Raw genomic sequence first — 20,040 nt, forward strand, 5'->3', positions numbered from 1 at the left:
GTCCATGAACTAAAATAGGAAAAAATTATAGATTTATTTTCACCAGTCTCTAGCTGAGAGTTAACATTTACTTCCTTTATGAATGTAGAAATATCCCCATAGTAATAGCACTCTGTGATTTTCTTAACAATAGAAATCATATTTCCTATCAATTATAGTTGTTGCAGATATAAATCTGTAATATACTTGTAAGATCTGTAATATGTATGATTGCAAATCTATGTTTAATGTATATGATTCTTTTTGAAATCCGAAGTATTTTATTTTATGCATTTAAAAATATTCTAAGAAGACGCTTGTAGCCTTCACCAGGTTGCTGTGGGGTCCATACACAAAAATGCTTAGAAGCCTCCGTGCTAGAGGGAAACTTGCTAGCAGAATGGAGCAAGGCATGTCCTAAGGCTCTGTCTGCACTACCACCATTCTCCATGTTGGCTAAATGACAGCACTGTCAAAAGAGTCAGAAAAACTGGGTTCTGGTCCCTAACTCATTGTATATCCTTTGGCAAAACATTCAGTCTTCTTGCTATTGACAAGAACACAGCATGCCTGAGGACCAAAAGTGCCTTAAGGATTGAATCATGCTCTCAGTGTGCCAGGTGCCCTGCTAATTATAGTCATGCACTGCTGAATTTTGGTCAACAATGAACCACATATATGACAGTGGTCCCATAAGATTATAATATCATATTTTTACTGTATCTTTTCTATGTTTAGATATTTTTAGATACACAAATGCTTACTACGTGTTTACGTGTTACAATTGCCTACAGTATTTAGTACAGTAACCCGCTGTATAGGTCTGTAGCCTAGGAGCAATAGGCTGTACCGAGGTGTGTAGTAGGGTATACCATCTAGGTCTGTGTTAAGTACATTCTATGATGTTCCTACAACAAAATCGCCTAATGATGCATTTCTCAGAACTTAATCCCCTTTTGCAAGTATTACTTCCTGTGATACTCACAGAACCTTCTGCAAATCTATTAACTCATTTTGCAGATGAGAAAATTAAATTTTAGAACTGGTAAGTAATCCATCCATGGTCCCACCCAGCTAGAAAATAGCATAAATGGGAAATTTCTCCATAGCTATTAGATTTCATATTCTAGCAAACTGGGATAACAATTCCTACCCTACTTAACTCATAGGATTTTTGTGAAGCCCAAATGAATGACATATATGTATTATAATACATTAGCTTTAAACAGTACTTTCACTTTCCAAAACATGTTGCCAATATTTTAAAATTGTTATCATTATCATTATTGAGATTTTCAAGTATAGCAAACTTTTGAGTTTCAGAACTAAGCAACGAAAAGACAGGGTTCTATCAAGGGGACTGACTTTTGAGTTATGTTTCGTGTTTAAGTGGCAATATAATTATTGCAAAGAATGGCTGAGGGACTGTAAAAGGATCTATGTTAATGCTAGATAAGGATCGAATCAAATTAATCCGTGCTTGTTAGTGTTGTGCTACAGGGCTTGATCAGTTTATCTCTTAAGCAAATGAAACATGTGCCCTTCTGTCTGGCTACAGGCTTTTAATTTATTTTGCCACTTTTACCTCTTACAAGGTTGTACTGAAAGGAAAAATTCAGTCCACTTGGATAGGTGATATTGAGCCCAAGATTAGAGTGGTCTAAATAAACATGGATTGGCCAGCTGTTCAGAATTATAGCCTCTCCTGTTCCTTTCCTCGGAAGTTCTATAGAATTTTCTGTGCAGAGCAGAGGGACCTCTTGAGGGACATTGTCACCTTGCCATCTCAGGGACTGCTTACCTGACTAACGATGAAGAAGATGACAGTCATGGCAGCACAGGCCAAGGTGATAAGCATGAGGAACTTGAACCTGAAAATCAGCCCCTATTGGGAAAGAGAGAGAGAGTGGTTTAGTATTCCATCAGCTACCACCAATCCTTTTCTCACTATAAAAATCTACAAAAAGCTAATTTTAAAGGAATCTATAAAACCAAATCCCTAAGAATGACAGTAAGGTGACTTCACATCGTACTATTTCTCCTGCACAGTTGAATGTCGCTGAAAAATTTCTTGGGTCAAATATTTCCTATGTTCTTATCTCTCCTACAGCAGTGACACCAGAGCCTGGGAAATCATATTCACAACACGTCGGGACGCTGCCGATTTCCCTGCTAAGCTGGTTATGCCACTCTGCAAGGGTTCAAAGTTACCAAGTCCAAGTTTTCTGCAGTTGTAATAAAATTCTGCTCCAGTGAACAAAAAGAAATGTGCATATTAATCAACATGAAGTGGATTTGGTTGAATTTTCTCATGTCACTCCAGCTCTGGAGACACGCAAGCCTTAGAAAGTGTCTGTGGTTTCCTGAGAGAAGGATTTAAGAGAACCTGTGTTCCAGGGAACGATGTCTATTACTCAGGGCTCTTAGGTGCAGATCCACTGCATATAAAAATTCCGTGGTTCTGCAATTCTGCTTTCCTTTTCACGGAGGAATTAGGCCCATTTCTCCAAGGACAGCCACTTAGGCATGAACCCAAGGGATCCTTGAACAATCGAGAATGTGTGGCCTGCATTAGAGATTTGAGAATGTTAAGTATTTCTCTTGATTAAGGAACATAATCCATAAACAGAGATTACTGAGCTCTATCTGAGCACCCGCTGGACATTTTAGGGGAATGTGGCCTGCCAAGAGTCTGGAAATCAGATCACCTTGGCTGAACCCATCTCACGGCTAATTCTGGGAAAGGGAACCTCATCCCAAGCCAAATCCCAATTCTACCATATGGGAGTCACCTGACCTCGACCCCCAACCCAATGCACCTACATTCCATGGCAAAGCTGAAGAACCTGCTGAACAAGTTTACTCCTTACTGGGAAGAGAAACACATATATACCACAGAAAACTCCAAGATTTAGACAGGACAGCTAGATGCTTCTCAGAGTAGGATTTAGCTTCTAATTTTGCCCAGAGATCCTACATGAGAATTTCTCAATGTGTATCTGCAAGTAAAGTTTTCCAGTCTCCAGGGTGTGTGTGTTTACATGCCAAGTAGGAGATATCAAGTACCCGTTGCAGAATGAGCCAAGAGATCTGTGCCCACCTCATAGTGCAGCCGCCGGACTTTGCTCATGGCTGGCAGGCTAGACTGCTTCCCACTGATGTTGCGAAACACCTGAAATACCATGAAGCACAGAAACAGGAAGTAGAGGCAGAGGCAGATTCCAGCCACGATGATGAAGGCCATCTGGTCGTGTCCAGTAAAGGAAAGGCAGGCCAGCCAGAGACATAAGCTGAGAGGGCCCAAGCACTTCTCCCAGCTCTACTGGCAATACTCATTTTGTTTCTAAATATTTAGAAAACGTTCAGGGGGGTAAAATATTAAAACCTGGTATTCTAATTCCAGTGATAGAGAGGTTTCTTGACACAATGGTACCAGAGGGTTGTCTTCAAAATTGCTTTCTAAGCCAAGCAAGAAGAGAAATGGTGCCTTGCTTATTAGAAATCAGAATCTGCCTTTTCCCTACATCCCCAGGAGATTCATATGCACAGTAAATTTGAAAAGCGCTAATATAGTGTATATCGGTTGCTAAATACAGGTCAGGTGAACAGCCATGTTAAAATCACTGGAATAGTTCAAATCTAAATGCCCAGACCCCAGACCAGATACATGGAATCAGATTGTCCCATACTAGGACACCAAGTATGACCATGTTTGGAAACCACTGGGTATTGGGTTAGGGCATAGATTTTTCTAAGAATGAGATTGAGATGCCCTGGCATTATGAGGAGGGGACATACAGGGGGTAGGTATAGCAGCAGCAGGTGCAGGGCCCCTGGGCATGGGCTTAAAAGTCCTGAAGTGAAACCAGGGGTGAAGGACTGTTTGCAACTTTCAATCACCACAGAAAAACTTGTCCAATGGAACAGGGAACAGAAGGACACTTGGCGCACGAGGCGGGGGGCAATCTACCTGGGACCCACTGGGGAGACTGAGAGCCAGCATCAGAGCCTAACCTGCGAACCACCAAGGCTTGGGGCAGCATGAGCTGGCTCGGAAGGCTGGTGACCTGACTCCAACGCCTTTCTGTTGCAAAAACTCTACCCCAAATTGCCTATTCAAAAAAATTTTTTTTTAGTAACTGTGAGTTCAGCATGTATATTTCATTAAATAATATATCTGATGCAGTTTGTCCTTCTTTCCTATAATCACCCGTGCCCTGGGACGAAGGGAATATGGCTATTTGCTGCAGGACTTGGAATTTTATTTGCTTCCTTAGGCCTCCACTGTATCTGTAAAATGAAGGGCTGAATTAGACTTAACATTATAAATGTTCCCCTTGTGTAGTGAACATTTTTTGGTGGCTAGGGGTGGGGTGGAGGAAGGGTGGAGCTCTACTCTCATCTTTAAGGTATTGATGCTACAGATTTAGTGTGCTCCAAAGTTCTTGTGACACTGAGAAACCCACATAAACATCGTGGCGGGACAAAGCATGTTTACCAGCACACGGCACGATATGAGCCATCGAGGAAGAGTACGCCCCACCCCTTTCTCCCCACTCCAGAGGAGAGTCTGTTTCTCTAAGAGCATTTAACATATTATTCAGGAAGATAAAATATTTAAATCCAGCATCCTAAAAGGGATAAGCTAAGACTGTCACTTCTGCTTCGCGATGATGACTCAGGCAGAGTTTATGCCAATCAACCAGAAGCCTCAGCGACTCCTCTGGAACCAATCACCTTAGCCTTATCTTCACTTGGTCTCAGAAATGAATAGCAGCAGCGTGGTACGCCAGCACACCAAGGTCACCGTAAGAAGTCTCGCACACAAGGGACTTCAGAAACAGGCTGTCCCACAGGGGCCCAGAGATGAGCCTCCGTGGCTCCAGGGAAAAGCTAGTCATGCTTCAGTCTGCAGTAAACAGTGTCTAATAGATAATTTAGACAGGCTGCAGGGAGACCAGCAACTCTGATTTCTCTGCCATGGGAACAGGCTGCAACTTCTTCATTTTGCCTGCTCTCACCCGGGCTTGAAAGGAAGCAGTGATTCTCATTATTTGCCTTAATTGTGCTGTTATCATTGGTCTGAGGATCAAAGCTCTGGCTGAGCACATATGGAGAGCATCAGCAGAGTCCTAGAAAATGATCTTGGGGACCAGGCGCCTAGGGAAAGAAATAAAATCCTGAGCCCATCGAGGAAGGATACGGCCAGCTCTGTTCCAACATCTGTAGTCCAGATACTGTAGAAGGGATTCGTGAGTTGTACCCCTCTACAAAGAAAACAAGAGGGGTAAGACAAGACACAATTAATACAAAGGCAAAGGGGAACTTTTCACATATTCTTAGCTTTGCAGCTGGAGGGGTGGGGTCTGTGTTTAGGCTAAGAAACATCACAGGAAACCTAGAGAAACAGAGCTTATAGAACAGGATCGGCCCATTTTCCAACTGCAAAGAGCTGTGCCTTTGACTTAATCCCAGTCCTTGTCTGAGGATGTGGCCATGTGCAATGCTGTCATCCCCAAGGTTCCCGACCACCACTCCCCTTTTCAAACACTCCTCCTGAGCAATGGGTGTGGACACAGCGAGGTACATCTCGGCACCGGCTCACCTCTCACACATGTCGAATATGAAGAGGCAGAAAGAGCCAACGGCAATCGGGCCGACTTGCTTCCAGTACCCTGCGATGTGATTCCGCTCATGCTGATCCTGACGGAAACCAAATTGAGAAAGGAAACAAAGGCAGGAAGAGAGAAAAGCAATTGTGTAGGTGAGTTCAGTCATTCAAACAACAGCTGCTGACCACCTATCGTGTATCAAGTACCATACTAGACTAGGTATGCAAGGACGAAGACGACAAAAATCTTTAGGAGCTCACTTCTGCTGGGGGACATACACAGACCATGACAAAGCCCATCCATGCGCGCTCGATGGTAATAAGAACAGGGCGCTATGGGGACACAAGGAAAGGCCTCATACACTAGGCAAGGGAAATTTGTGGTCCACAACGTAAGACATTTAGAATCAAATTCCTATTGTATTTGTAAAGGTGGAGTGATCCCCAGAGGACAAAATAAAGACATTAAGGCATTTAAAAATGTCAAGTGTTAGAAGTCTTTCATGGTTAGAAATATAGACATACTTTCTCCCTATCTTCATTAAAGCCAAGAACGATTCCCCTTACAGATAAACAAAGACACTAAGAGAGTGCAAATGGATGACGCAGAGTGAGAAAAAAGGGAAAAACAAAAGACATATCTTAGCGTCCAGGCAGGGACCCAGGTGGGACAGGCCACACCAGTTCACTCTGGACAATCCCCCCCACCTGGAAATAATCACCTGCCCCTCCACTCCCAGTCCCTGCTGCCGAGGCTCATTCTCTGTAAGTCTCTGCTGCCGGACCCCTCCCACGGAAGGACCCCTCCCGTACGGGCCAGCGGCCGGCAGAAGCCTCTCTCTCCTCCTGCTCTGCTTTCCTGGAAGGGTAGCAAGGCTTCAGAGGTCTGGTTTTTAGGATCAAACCCTAATGGAACTTAAAAAGAGTCCACTCTACCAGGAAGCCCGTGTGCCTGACGTGAGGACCAAGTTCCAGCTGGCACGTCATCTAAGCCGCAGTGTGATGACAGTGCCTTTTTTATTTTTGTCCATGGTACCTTCCATCCCTGTTGAAATACGATTTGGTGTCTGTGCCAACAGAAGAGACCAGGGAGGTCAGTATTTCAGGGTCATAGGAGTTACTAGGCCACCCGGACAAATTGCCAGCTGGAAGGAGTGAGGCCTGCATTCTCTGGTGGTTAACCTGTTCCTGGGGACAGGACAAGCAGGGCTGAAGCCAAAGGATGAGAAATAATCATCATCATTAGAAAGTGTGGATTTATCTTCTCCTATGTAAGTTCCTCACATTTTCTCATTTGATTCTCATGAAAACACTATACATCAGGCCTTTAAATCTCATTTTATCGATAAGGAACGTGAGATTCAGAGTGATGATGTCACTTGCCTAAGGCCACTCAGCTAGTCAGTAGGTGGTAAACCCAGAATCTGAACCAGAGGGCCTGACTCCAGAGCTCCCACGTGTAACTACCAGCTTATTCTGCCTCGCCCACTGCTGATTTGAGGCAGAGGGAGGTGGGTGGCAGCTCAGCAGCCCGCACAGGGCAGCTGTGATGAGGACACCTGTCCCTTCCCCGGGCGCTCTTACCATCATGTGCTCGCCACAGAAGATGATCCAGAAGGACAGGAGCATTGCATAGAAGATGCCCTGTCGGATATCACCAAACAGCAGCATCCAGGTCCAGTCGAACCCAATGGAAAACCACTCCACTGGGATATTGATAAAGGTCATGGAAATGCCAAGCGCAAAGATGACTCTGAGGGTGAGACAAATATCAGGAAAGTCACTTTATTCATCTGGAAGGCAGAGTTTCACAAAATGCTCAGAACTCCCATTTTGAGAACTGAGATGTTACTTATTGGGACTGAAGCCACTGGATCAGTTTCTTAGCTCTCACAGTAAGTTGCCACCCAGAGAGGCAAAATGTCCTATTTGGTTGGCACCACTGCAGAATGGAGAAGTGTTACATTAACCTTTCTACATAATTGAACCTAACCCCCTAATGCCGCGCACTTTACTGTGGTACCGCCTCAGATGAAGAGCTTCCAACGATGCTTTTGCCCCTTTGCCTTCTCAAATAGACCTCAATGAATACAGTTGTCCTCTCTTAGGTTATCATTAACCTGATAATTAAGAACACTTAGTATTATTGTGACATCCTCAGCAACTATGAGTTATATAAGCATATTCATTTCAATAATAAATGACTCCAAACACATTTGAAATACAAATTCTTTTGGTTGCTTATGTAGCTTTTATTTCACTTTGACCCATCACACTGTCAACTTCCACTTCTCTACTACAGTATCATTCTTATATCACTGATTTAGTCACACTTTTTTCCACACCCATGAAATACGTATGTTCATGAAGCACAGACCATGTGCCAGGCCTTGTGCTAGGGCTATAGACACCTACATGAATAGGGCCAGTGTTTTCACTCATGGGGATGCGTTCAGTGGGAGAGCCAGAGAAAGAGACAACTGCATGGAGTATGATAAGCAATATCGTGCAAGTATAAACGCATAGAAGGCTGCTACTGGCACTTCTGATTTGGACAGAAGCAGAGGTTGAGCTGAATTGTGAGCGGAGGTTAGGGAGGTGGAAAGGGTGTTCCAAGCAGAGGGCAGAGCCCGGATGGAGGTACAGAGGCCTGGAAGAGCCTGGCGCATTCGAGGATCTGCATGTAGCACATATCAGGAACTGACAGGACATGAGACCAGAGAAACAACAAGGCCAACCTTATGAAGAAACCCGCATGCTCCATTAAAGAATTTAAAATTTATCTTGAAGAAACCATGGAGTGGCATGATTCATTCACTCATTCAAGAAATATTTATTAAACTTCTATGTGCAGTCACTATTTTAGATGCTGGGGATATAGTAGTAAACAAAATAAGCAAGGATTCTGCTCTTGTGATGTTGCTTTCAGATGGTCAGATGGGGTAATAAATAAATGAAGAATGAGCATTCTAGAGAAAATGAAGCTAGGCAAGAGAATGGAGAGTGATGATTTTACATAAGATAGACAGGAAAAAGCCTCTCAGATAAGAGACATTAGAGCAAGGCATGAAGGAAATGAGAAATTGAGCCACAAAGACATCAGGAAAGAGCATGTCAGATGAAGAGAAGAGAAAGTGCAAAGGCCCTGGGGTGAGGAATGCCAGACGTATTTGAGCACTGTCACGGGGGCTGGTGGGTGGTGAAGAGGACGGGAGATAAGATCAGAGGTTAGGTTAGGGTAGTAGCAGTAGAAATAGTGAGATTTCCTGGTGGGTGGGACGAGAGGTGTGACAAGAAGGTGAAGTATAGGATGACTTCTACCTTTCCAGCCTGAGTACCTGAAAGGATGGAGTTGCCTTTGACTAAAATGGGAGAGCCGGGGAGGGAACAGGTTTGAAGGGGGAGGAAATCCAGTACATTGTACATGTTACATTTTCCATGCAAGTGAAGACGTTAAGTAAACAGCTACAATATTTGGGTCAAGGGTTGGGAGAGGCTGAGGTTAGAGATACAAATTAAGAGTCATCAGAGGCTAGGTGAGTTTTAAGACCATGAGGCTAGATGAGATCACCTGGGGAAACAGCACAGCTAATAAAGAGAAGAGGTTCAAAGACTGATCTCTGGCTCTGCAGTTCAAGAGGTCGGAAAGGTGGAAGGAAGCAGGGATGGAGACTGAGTGAGGTCAGCAACGGAGAGGAACCAAGAGGAGCGGGGAGGAGGCTCCTGGAAGAGAAAGGGAGCGATCAATTACGTCCCAGGCTGGTGATGAGTCGAAAAGAGTGAAGACTGAAAAATGACTTCTGGATTTGGGTTTGGAATGCGAAGGTCACCGGTGATCCCATGAAGAGCAGTTTTAGTGGTGTCATGGTGTTAGGTAGATAGTCTCTGGCTCTTCTCGGGAGAGGGGAACCCGGCTTTGGTGCTGTTCCGAGCAATTGCTCCACCTGAGAAGAAGGATAAGGGCCGGCACTCCATTTTGGTGCTGCCCCACCCTTAATCCTATCCGGAGCAATTGCTACACCTGGGGAAGGAGGAAATGCTTTCTCAGTCTGAGAATTCCCCAGCCCAGGCATAATAGGATTTGGAAGGTGACCTAGAGTAACCTAAGGGTGATTATTATGCCCTTAGCTTGAATCTGCATTGTGGTTCACCCCCACCCCAGTTGGGCTTTCTTAGAGAGAGCTTGTACACAAAGATGCAATTTTGAGGACACCTGTTGATTATCTGATAACATCCCACACCTCCTGAGAGCCCTCCTCCAGGCCGGGCTAATAAAAGGAAACAACCCAAGTCAGAGAGAGAGAGAGAGAGAGAATGAGAGAGAATGAGTGAGTGACTGGAGGACTGACTGGCTCAGTCTGTCTCTCCCCACTCGCGGACACAGACCCGTTTTGTTCTGTAATAAAGATCTGCTCGTGTGAAACTGCTTCCTGCCTCGGGTTACTTCGTCATATTGGCCCTGCTGGTGGTTTTTCCAAGATAATAGTGTGGACTTGACACTTTGTTGTGTCTGGTCATTCTTTGGGCAAGAGCAAACCAGGAACCAAGGGCAGACAACCACCCTGACATTTTTGGTGCCATGACTCGGATTCTGACAGTGGGAAGAATCCAGACTAGAATGGACTCGAGAGAGAACAGAGGAAAAGACATGTGGGCAAGATTTCTGAGAAGCCTTGCCGTACAAAGAGGAGCAGAAAGAGGGCATGTGGCTTGAGGGGGAAACTGGAAAAGGGAGAGTTTTGTCTAAGAACGGGCGATGGCAGGGCATCCAGTTTATATTATTGGAGACATCCTGCAGAAAGGGAGACGTCGATGCTGAGGAGAGAAAGGGGGTATATCCGCTGGAGCACTGACCTTCTGGAAGCAAGAGGGGTCCGCTTAGTTAGCAGCAGGGCAGCTCCTCCACTGCAACAGGGAGAAGCATCTGATTCTGACTGTAGGGATGGGGAGCAAAGACAGGAGAAAGAGCCAGAAAGGTGAGAGAGGCAGAACCCCAGGATTTAAATACAATTTGCACGTGAAAGCTGAAGGCGGAAAAGGAGTCCAGGATGACCCCTGGTCAAATCAACGGCCCAAATCACACACTGGCTGCTTGAACTAGACCCCAGCAAAGACAGGAGCATGGCAGGCCCTGGGAAACCAGCTCTTACTTTTCTAGAAGCACGGGGGGTCGGGACATCCTGGTGATCCTCCTCCAGTACCACACCATAACGATGAAGATGCTGGGCGTCAGGAAGGTCTTCATGGCAAACCACACCTTGGTGAAGCCTCCATTCTGGTGGATCCCCTAGACAGAGTCCAGCGATAATTTTGAAGGTGAATATATCTTAGTATTATTTTCTAACACCAAATGCCTGTTGGGGAGAGGTGAGTGGAGACCTTGTCTGCTGAACTTCCGCGATCCAGAGCTTTCGGATTCACAGCACACACTGTCCTCACACACCCCGGCCCCTCCTCGGGCATGGTAGTAATATATATCAAAAGGCTTAAAAATGGGCCCACTGTATGCTAACGACGTGAGACTGAGAAATAAAGAGGGCTGTGCCTTCTCAGTAATGGCCCCCATGCTCTGGGGTCTGGGAGAAGTGCAGAGGGTTTGAGGCAGCCTCACTATTTCCCATAGACGGTGTCTGAATTCTCCTACCCTGTGCTCACCGATTTTACAAAGCTAATCATGCTTAAACATATACCTCAGAGGTATGGATTAACAGGGCACATTGGAAGCATGGTGTTCACCTAGCTACTCCCCCCAGAAAAGCCACAGTTGAGGTAGAACCAGACATTTTAGGTAAAAAGCAGAGACACCTTTGGTTTTTTAACACCTTTCTTAGCTCTTCAGTCCTCGTCAGAGCTTCGTATCAGACTAATCTGGTCTACTAGGGCTACAAGAGCTTTTTTTCCCATGCTAAGGGAAAGATGATGAATACGATCAAAGATGTTTCTGTAAGGTTTTCTTTTTTTTTTTTTTTTTTTTTTGAGACAGAGTCTCACTCTGTTGCCCAGGCTAGAGTGAGTGCCGTGGCGTCAGCCTAGCTCACAGCAACCTCAAACTCCTGGGCTCAAGCGATCCTCCTGTCTCAGCCTCCCGAGTAGCTGGGACTACAGGCATGTGCCACCATGCCCGGCTAATTTTTTCTATATATATTTTTAGCTGTCCATATAATTTCTTTCTATTTTTAGTAGAGATGGGGTCTCGCTCTTGCTCAGGCTGGTCTCGAACTCCTGAGCTCAAACGATCCGCCCACCTCGGCCTCCCAGAGAGCTAGGATTACAGGCGTGAGCCACCGCGCCCGGCCTCTGTAAGGTTTTCGTTGAAAAGATGCAGATATCCTAGATGCTCAATGTGTAGAGATTGGTAAATGTATTAAGGAAAATATATACAATAAAATCAAAGCAGTATTAGAAAGTATATTTATATTCTATTCACCATTTATGTTATATACACCATTTAATGAATGAAGAAAGCAAGGAATAAAAGTCAGTTCAGTATGATCCCATTTTTTGTAAGGGAATTATTACATATGTATATATGTATAGAAAAATCCTGGAAGGAGATATGTCAAAACCTCAATAGTGGTTATTTCTTTCTCTAGGTAGGATATCACAGGTAACTGTTACGCTCTTCTACATCTTTACCCACACTTTATAATCTTCTATGATAAATATGTATTTCTTGTGTGCCTTTTTTTAGATTAAAAAGAAACAGCCTCCTTACTCCATATGTTCTACCTTTCCCCCAATTAAACAAATAAAATGGAAAGAACCTAAAACACCACTGTTCCCTTTAACATTTGTGCTTATGAGGTGAAACAGGTAAAAAAGAAAATTAACTTTTATCTTGGTGTTATTCATTATGCAATTATGACTATAATATCATGCTCTTATAATAGCTATAATGATCTTAAGTGATCTTAAGCCCATTTAAAATCTTAAGTGGGTGCAATAATTGCATTGTTTTCAATTTCTGTAATCTCTCACACAAATGAATTCACTTTATGATCTCAGCTGTCATGGGTATGTTATTGTTCCCATTTCTCAGATCAGACAAGTGAGGCATGGAGCTGCCAAGAATGAGATGGAGTTCTCTTCCAATACACATGGGGAGAGCCAGTGCGCTTGGCCAGTCTTCTAGCGTCATAGCCTGTTGGATCAGCGTCATTCACTTACCACCAACCGAATGTCCTTGATTTCCCCAATGCCCACGTTGATTTTCTTCTTCTCATTCACAGGCAGCCGGATGTTTAAAAGGTAAAACTTATGAGCCACAGACCCGATTTCCATGAAAGGAAGCACATCACATTCATAGTAACGGCCCTCATGCTCTGGGGTCTGGAAAAAGAGCAGAGGGTTTGAGGCAGGATCACTACTTCCAATAGACTGTATCTGCATTCTCTTACCTTGGGCTCGTATCACCAATTTTAAAAAGCTAATGTTTAAAGGTACACCTCAGAGGTACAGATTATAGGGCACATCACCCAACTACCCACAGCCCTAAAAAAAAAAAAAAATCAGCCACATTCAAGGTAGAAACAGAAATTTTTGGTAAAAAGCAGAGATATCTTCAATCTATTAATACCTTTCTCGGGTCTATAATCTTAAGAGCCTCACATCAGACTAACCTGGTCTACCAGGGCTGTGAGGGCTTTTTATTTGCAGTGTGTCATCGGAGATCTTTAAGGCTCTGTGGAACAGTCAACTTCTTAAATGTTTAGGAGGAAGCTCTTGCTGAAGTTCATTACACTCTTTGATGATGGCTAATTATTTTCATGGTTTGGGCCTGAAGGAGAAACTATAAGAAGCTGAAAATATCTTCTTTATATTGTCTTGACAGGACAAGAAGCAACCCAAGGAGCCCTTGGAATTTGCAGAAGACAGAAAGGGAAAAAGGTAATAATGAGATTGTCTACTACAGAAACTCACTCAGAATTTTCTGCCTCAAAAGCTTCCTAATTGCCCAATAGGCAAGATGGCAGAAAGGAGCAGAGATCCTAATAAAAATTTAGCCCAGTTTCTAGAAAAGGGTCTCGGACTTCCTTCCCGCCAAACAATTTAAGAGGAACTGCCCTGCGCACGGTGGCGGGAAACTGGAGAGTAGGCTCCTTACTGGACGGCCAGAGCTTAGCGTGCGATAAACGGACTTACACGGAGACAGAAGACACACAAGGCTCACGTGCTCCCACTCTCCTCTTCCCTCCCCACCGTGGCAGACATAACTCATCGGTCACGGCCATTTTTTGCCCTCTAAAGTGAGAGCGCCTCCTGTCAGACACCACCAGTTGATTAGAGCTGGCATGTGAGATATTTAAAAATTCTTCTGTAGAAAGAATTCTGCTTCTTTTTCAAACCTCCATTGCAAGGTGGATGGTTCTTCCTGTACAGATCAGTTTTCCCTCCCCTCTACTCTTTTCTCTTACGCTTACACATCGGGGCTGGAATTAGGGCTCTGCAGGTACTACTGGAAACATACCACAGGCTCTAACTCACCCTCAGATTAAGCTGCGTCGAGGGGGCTGATTACTGTCTGTGGTAACAGCAAGAGGACAGTTTTCTGATGTGTTATAAATAAAATAAGTCAGGGTCTTGTTTTATTTATAGAAATTGAGAATTTGAAGGGGAAGGGAACAAAACTACCATTTGATGTATGTCTTGCCCAAGGTCCCAAAAGTAGTAGGATGAGGACATGGGCCTTCTGAGTCCAGTCACACCATCCTGCGTCCCCCAGTTCCGATGGGGAAGAGGACACCAGTGCGGCAGGACGGAAGGAATGACTCTGCCTCAGCCGTGCCCAAAGGCAGGCACTGTGCTGTGAAGAAGAGAGTCCTCAACTCCAGGCAGGAGGCTCTGACTCTAGTCCCCACCTTGTCCCCTGCTGGGCACACCTTGGGTCACCCCACCTCATTTGGCCTCAGTTTCCCCCTAAGTAAAGCAAGAATGTTAAATAAGATGGTCTCTGGGGTCAGATTTCCTGCCATGTGTTCTGGGTGTCCTACACTTCCCTGTCTACAGTAAGGGTAATACCACCACCACCCATGAGACAAATTTACCTAAGTTCGACAAATTTACAGAGACACATTGGCTTCCAGGATCCTGGCCTGGCCTGTCTCGGAGACAAATTCACTGTATCCTGTTGGGACTTTTTTGTATGCACTGAAGTTCTGCCTCTGCCAGTATTTAGAGCATTTAAGAAGAAAGATTCCTCTCTCTTTCTCCTTCCTTTCCCTCATCCCCCTCAGTCCTCCCCCAACTCCAGCATGAGACTGGCTAATTAGGACAAATTACAGCAGGTGGCAACTTGACTTTTTTTTTTAAACTTCACAATCCACCAGGGACTAAAAGCTTTAAAGCAATTTCTCATTTAATGTTCAGACTCAAGACTAAATTTCACTGCAATCAAAAAGCACAGATTTGATGATTCATTTCCTTCACACCTTTCAAGGTTTAATATCTTTCTTGAAAGGGATCAACACATCCTAAAGATAATTAAGCAGCCATCATTAAGAAGCAGTTGCAGGCAAACACCCCTCTCCCTCCCTTTGCTGGGGGGTGGGTGCTGCACGTGCATAAGTAAGGTGAGAAACGACTTTCCGTTTTCTGAGGATGAAATTCCATATCCAAAAGCCCTCTAGCTTGGATGTTCAACCAGTCTCTCCTTGCAAAGATGTCATCAACTTGCAGTGACAGCTAGAAAGGTTTTCATTAATTTCCTCCATTGCATACAAAGATCATAAAATGGTAGCTAGTGCTCTCTCCTGCTTCCTCTCGTGTCTCTCTACCATTCATTTTTACCTACAGATGGCTTTGGTGGGGTGGGGTGGCAGAGCCCTATGTTTGGCACTCAGCAGAGGGTCTAGGGCAGTGGCTCTCAAACTTGATCAAGCTTGAAGTAATGAACTGAAGGCCTGTCAAAACACAGACCCCTTGGTCCTGCCCCCTGAGATTGTGATTCAGTAGGTTTTGGCTGTGGCTGGGAAGCTGTATTTCCTACCAGCTTTCAGGTAATGCTGATACGGTTCGTCCTTTAGACCATACTTTCTGTAGCTCTGGTCTAGGAAATCTAGGGGACTCCAGGCACTGCAATAGGTGCTCAGGTTGTAGGGTGTAAGGTTTGCCTGTGAACCTCAGTTTACACCTCCTGTGCTGGTGGCCCATCTGGTTAACATCCCCTTTGACTCTCAAGTGTGTTTCAGACAAGATGTTACATTATAAGGTCATCCGGCCTATGTTCACTATCTCATCTGGTCCTTACAAAGACTCCCAAGGTAGGTATTATTATCCCATTTTGCAGAAGAGAAACTGAAGCTCAGATGGATTGTGGAAGCTTCTCTGAGGGCACACAGTCAGTGATACCACCTGGAAAGCCAAGTGTGCTTTGCTCCAAATCCATGCTCCAATTCCATTTAACTCATGTCGATACAGTGAAACTGCCCCCGCCCCACCTTCCTCCTCTTTAGGGACTGGTGGATAAGGGTGGGGCACGGTACTCAGGGGCTTCAACCTGACGTTCCTACTATTTCACAGGAAACCTTATCTTCATAGTTACAGGCAAAAGAAAAGTTAGGAGACACCAGCAGTCGGATAGGAAAGAACTAAATCGTTCAAAGGAGTGGGTATTACAAAGCTGTCCAAATCCTTCAGAAGCAACTGAGCTGAAGCTGTCAGATGAGAAAAGACATAATTAAGAATGTGCTTCAGTGGAGAGTCTGGCCTCTCGTGGACTTCTCGCGAGGAAAATGAGAACATCTCTGCCCCTGAAAGGACACCGGAGATCACCCAGCTGGTGGTGCTCCAGGCCAACACCCTTGAGCAGTGTGGTGTGAGTAACCATGAGTGATAATAACCGCGGCTCCATCTCACCTTTACTGAGACTTTCAAAAGTGGGTGGGGTTGGGGGAGGTGTATGGGAGCAGCATCTGCCATTTGAAAAGGCCCCCGGCTTATGCCACCCACTCCACTGTTCCCTGGGGGTCAGAGCCAATACCAGTGTGTTAATTTATGAGCAATCTAAGGCCTTTACCCACAGGAAAATGTCTCCCCACTGTCAATGCAGGATAGTAACCTCCCTCCAGTGGGGGTGTTGAATGAGTTCTCCTGGAAAAACTGGAGAAGGGAGAGTCCTAAAAATGGGTAAGATAACGAGGAGGTTTTAAATGAAACTACATTTCCTCCCTCAGGTCCTGTATTTGTCTGTGGTTTTCACTGGGATTGTTAGTCTTCATACCTGCACATTAACTTTGGCAACACACAGATGCCTAAGAAACTGGGAAGCAGACGCAAGTATTGGATGTAACACGAACAGATTAGATTCTCACCCCTCACAATAACTTAGCAATGTTCTCCAAACACTTTCAGCTATTTACCAAATAACCAAGAATTGTTTTATGGAGAGAAACAACTAAACCATTTCAAACAGACATTTCTTCCTCTGTTCTTTCCTTCTTTGCAGGGACATGAAATAATCAACACTGCTCTTCTCTCTGCTAAGATGAAGGACAATGACCAACCTTTGTGGGTCATGCATGCAAAGAAATAAGGGACACCTCTGTGAAGTGTAAGTAAATCTTTCCACCTACCTGGGAACCAAATAAAAACTCCATCAACTTAGACATCAAGGTATCGTACCTTGGGAGACGTGAAGGTGCATTTGAGTTTCCGTGGGACTCTCTCGTGGGCCATTTCAGTCCACTCGGCAAGCATATCATCACGGTAAGCCAGGGAAACGTCCATGGAAACTTCTGCATTTTCTCCTGTAAAAGAATGCACAGTTCAGAAATGGCTTTTGGAAAGATACTTTGGAAACTGTTCAAGAAATTCCTACAGGCTCTGCCATGGAAACCAACAAAAGAGATATATTCATTCTTATCACATTCCAAACCTGGAGGCTTAAAGGTCATAAGATGAACGTCTCGGCTGAATGCTGAGTCCCCTCCCATAACCACTCTGCCAGACAGTCAAGAGCGTCCACTTAAACTCCTCCAGAGATGGAGGACTCACTCCTTCTGAGGTAGCTCAAATGGTCAGCTTCGACTCATGGTCAGAACGTCTTCTGTAACTTGTACTACTGGTCCTAGGTCTGCCTGGAGTAGGCACATGGAAAATGAGGTCCTTCCTTCTTTCACAAAAAGTGCATAAGGTGCTTGAAAACCATACCTCATCTGCCTGTGTTTTCTCTCCTTTCTGATAAACAGGACCAAATTTTTTGACCGCCCGTCAGATATAAGTTCCTTTGGTACTCTCCTCTGAACACACTCTGGTCTGAAAGCACCCTTCTTAAAATTACTCCCCAAAGTTCTCAAATGTAGGATCTGCTACCTCTCTAAAACTCAAAACCTCTTCATATTGTAGAAAAAGTTAACGTAAAAAGCAAGAAGTTTTTCCAAAATTAAAGACTTATACACAGATAAGAATATAATAATAGACACGTAATTGTATAAATGAATGCTCATATATACTTCCGTATCAGTAAGGACTATAAACGGGTTTAACTCACTACAGAACTCATTAAGGAGATTAGATTAATAAAAAGTGCATCTACTCATTTTGTCTGTTTTATACAGACAAAACATTAAGCAAGTTTAAAAACAGAGAGGTCTTAATGAGGAACAACGACAAAAAGGACAAACCACATTTCCAAAAAGATTGAAAAGCCAGCTACACTAGGCTTATGAACATGGGCTCCATTCTAGGCTTTGGCTACTCAGTAAGTCTCAATATCTGGGCACCTGAGTTTGCTCACCTGAAAAGTAATACCCACTTTGCTATTATCCAGGGTCGTGATAAGGATTAAAGAAGGTCGAGTTAGTAAAAATGCTGAACACTAGTATGCAGTAGGTGCTTAATAAATGTTTATGGAAGCTGAACACATACAAGTCACAAGTGGAAAAGATAAGAATAACTGCTATATAAAAAATTAGGGCTTTTCGATCCACTGGTCTAGTGTGGCTTAAAGCTGGTAAGTTCCTCATTCTTGGAGGAAATCCAGGAAGAGGAAGAGATATGCAGAAGGGATGCGAGGCCACTCGCATGTAGAGGGAACCCTCAGTGAACATCTGCACCTATTTTATTGTTATTATTTAAATCCTCAGTCAAATATGGTGAATTGGACATTATGTTTTCCTCCCCTTCCTCCTGAAAGTCCACAAAAAAAGACAATAAAGGAAAACAAAAGATATTAAGTCCTAAGGGGAATAAATTGTAGAGACATGAGCAGACCAGAGATTATGACAATTTTTTACAGATGAAAACAGCTGAAGGTTTCCTGGCAGCCATAGCCTAAACTCCCAGAGAGGAAATATTCTGGAAAAGTGGGCCAATGTGTCGGACAGAACCCTAAGCCACTCAGAATTTGAAAGCAACCAGGGTTGCGGAAGGCAGGGTAACCCATGGCAGTGACAACAGGTGACTGGGTCAAGGTGTGCACATGGAATGGCCAGACCCTCGGTTCTCCCACATCCTCCCATCTCTGCACAGTCCAAGGAGAGAGTCTGGACCTGAGGACACCGGGCAGTACAGAGACCCAGGGCTGGACATGGGGAATAGCAAGAATCTGCAGAAGAAACTGTGCAACCCCGCAGTTGGCAGCTGCAGTGCTCAGAGTTGTCCATACTCTTGGCCAGGGACCAGGCTGGCTACAACTGCTCCCACTTAGCAGCCCCAGTGGTCAACAGAAAGGACAGGCCAGAGCTCCCAGCTGGGAGGCAAATCTCAGGCACCAAGGTACATCCTTTTCACTTCTAACACTGGGATTAGGAACTGGGACTTCCAACTATGTTGAAAAGGCACTTGAGGAAACACAGGACTCAAGAGTACAGGTCTGAAACGCTGTAAAAGAAGTCATCAGCTTCTATCAGGCTATGAGCAGCTCACATAGGGTGCTCCTCAGAGCCCTCGGGTTCAGAGCAGCAAGGGCCTTGGACACAGGCAGAAGGGGCCCTGGATCTGGGTGCCACACTTCTAAAGGTTCTGGCCCTCTTCCTTGTAGCTGTCCCCTTCCTTACAGGACAGGAAGACCCCCAAGTGAAGGGGACACCCAGAGCCTACCCATCCCCAACTTCTAGACCATGCAGCAGGAATGTGGGACCCCAGAACCCTCTGCCCAGACAACTCTGATCCTACTTCCAAGGCCTGGGTGGCCTCTTCCCCAGATACGGCCTCCCAAGAGGAACTAGAGAACCACTTGTGCACCCTTGGGTGGTCAGGAGTGGTCAAAAGGCTGCTATTTGTAGGAAGATATGAACAGAGCTTGAGCCTGGGCAGTTGAGATGTCCACGCACAAGCATGCAAGTCTCCTCTCTGTATGGGATGGAGCCAGGGATGGGAAGAAAAGGGGTGGAGAGGCCTACACTTCCTGGTCAGTCACACTTTGACATAGAATCCCAAGGAGTCCACAAATCCTAGATTCAAAACTGGCTTTCCAGGTCATTAGGATGATAAATTTGTCATAATCAGAGGAT

At 44.7% G+C, this 20,040-nt stretch overlaps 1 protein-coding gene across 3 annotated transcripts in view; it reads right to left on the minus strand.

Annotated features, from left to right (window-relative positions):
- WLS (Wnt ligand secretion mediator) overlaps positions 1–20,040 on the minus strand; it is a 123,002-nt gene that overhangs the window by 39,535 nt on the left and 63,427 nt on the right. For all 3 annotated transcript variants that reach the window (XM_069478057.1, XM_069478059.1, XM_069478058.1), the window contains 8 exons: positions 17,210–17,334; positions 12,758–12,919; positions 10,741–10,877; positions 7,175–7,343; positions 5,585–5,682; positions 5,183–5,246; positions 3,080–3,223; positions 1,781–1,864 (listed from right to left, as the gene is read on the minus strand). In XM_069478057.1, coding sequence (XP_069334158.1) covers positions 1,781–1,864; positions 3,080–3,223; positions 5,183–5,246; positions 5,585–5,682; positions 7,175–7,343; positions 10,741–10,877; positions 12,758–12,919; positions 17,210–17,334 — 983 coding nt within the window. The remainder of the gene's footprint in view (positions 1–1,780; positions 1,865–3,079; positions 3,224–5,182; positions 5,247–5,584; positions 5,683–7,174; positions 7,344–10,740; positions 10,878–12,757; positions 12,920–17,209; positions 17,335–20,040) is intronic.

Source organism: Eulemur rufifrons, chromosome 8, assembly GCF_041146395.1.
Source record: "Eulemur rufifrons isolate Redbay chromosome 8, OSU_ERuf_1, whole genome shotgun sequence".
In the NCBI taxonomy this organism is placed as follows: Eukaryota; Metazoa; Chordata; class Mammalia; order Primates; family Lemuridae; genus Eulemur; species Eulemur rufifrons.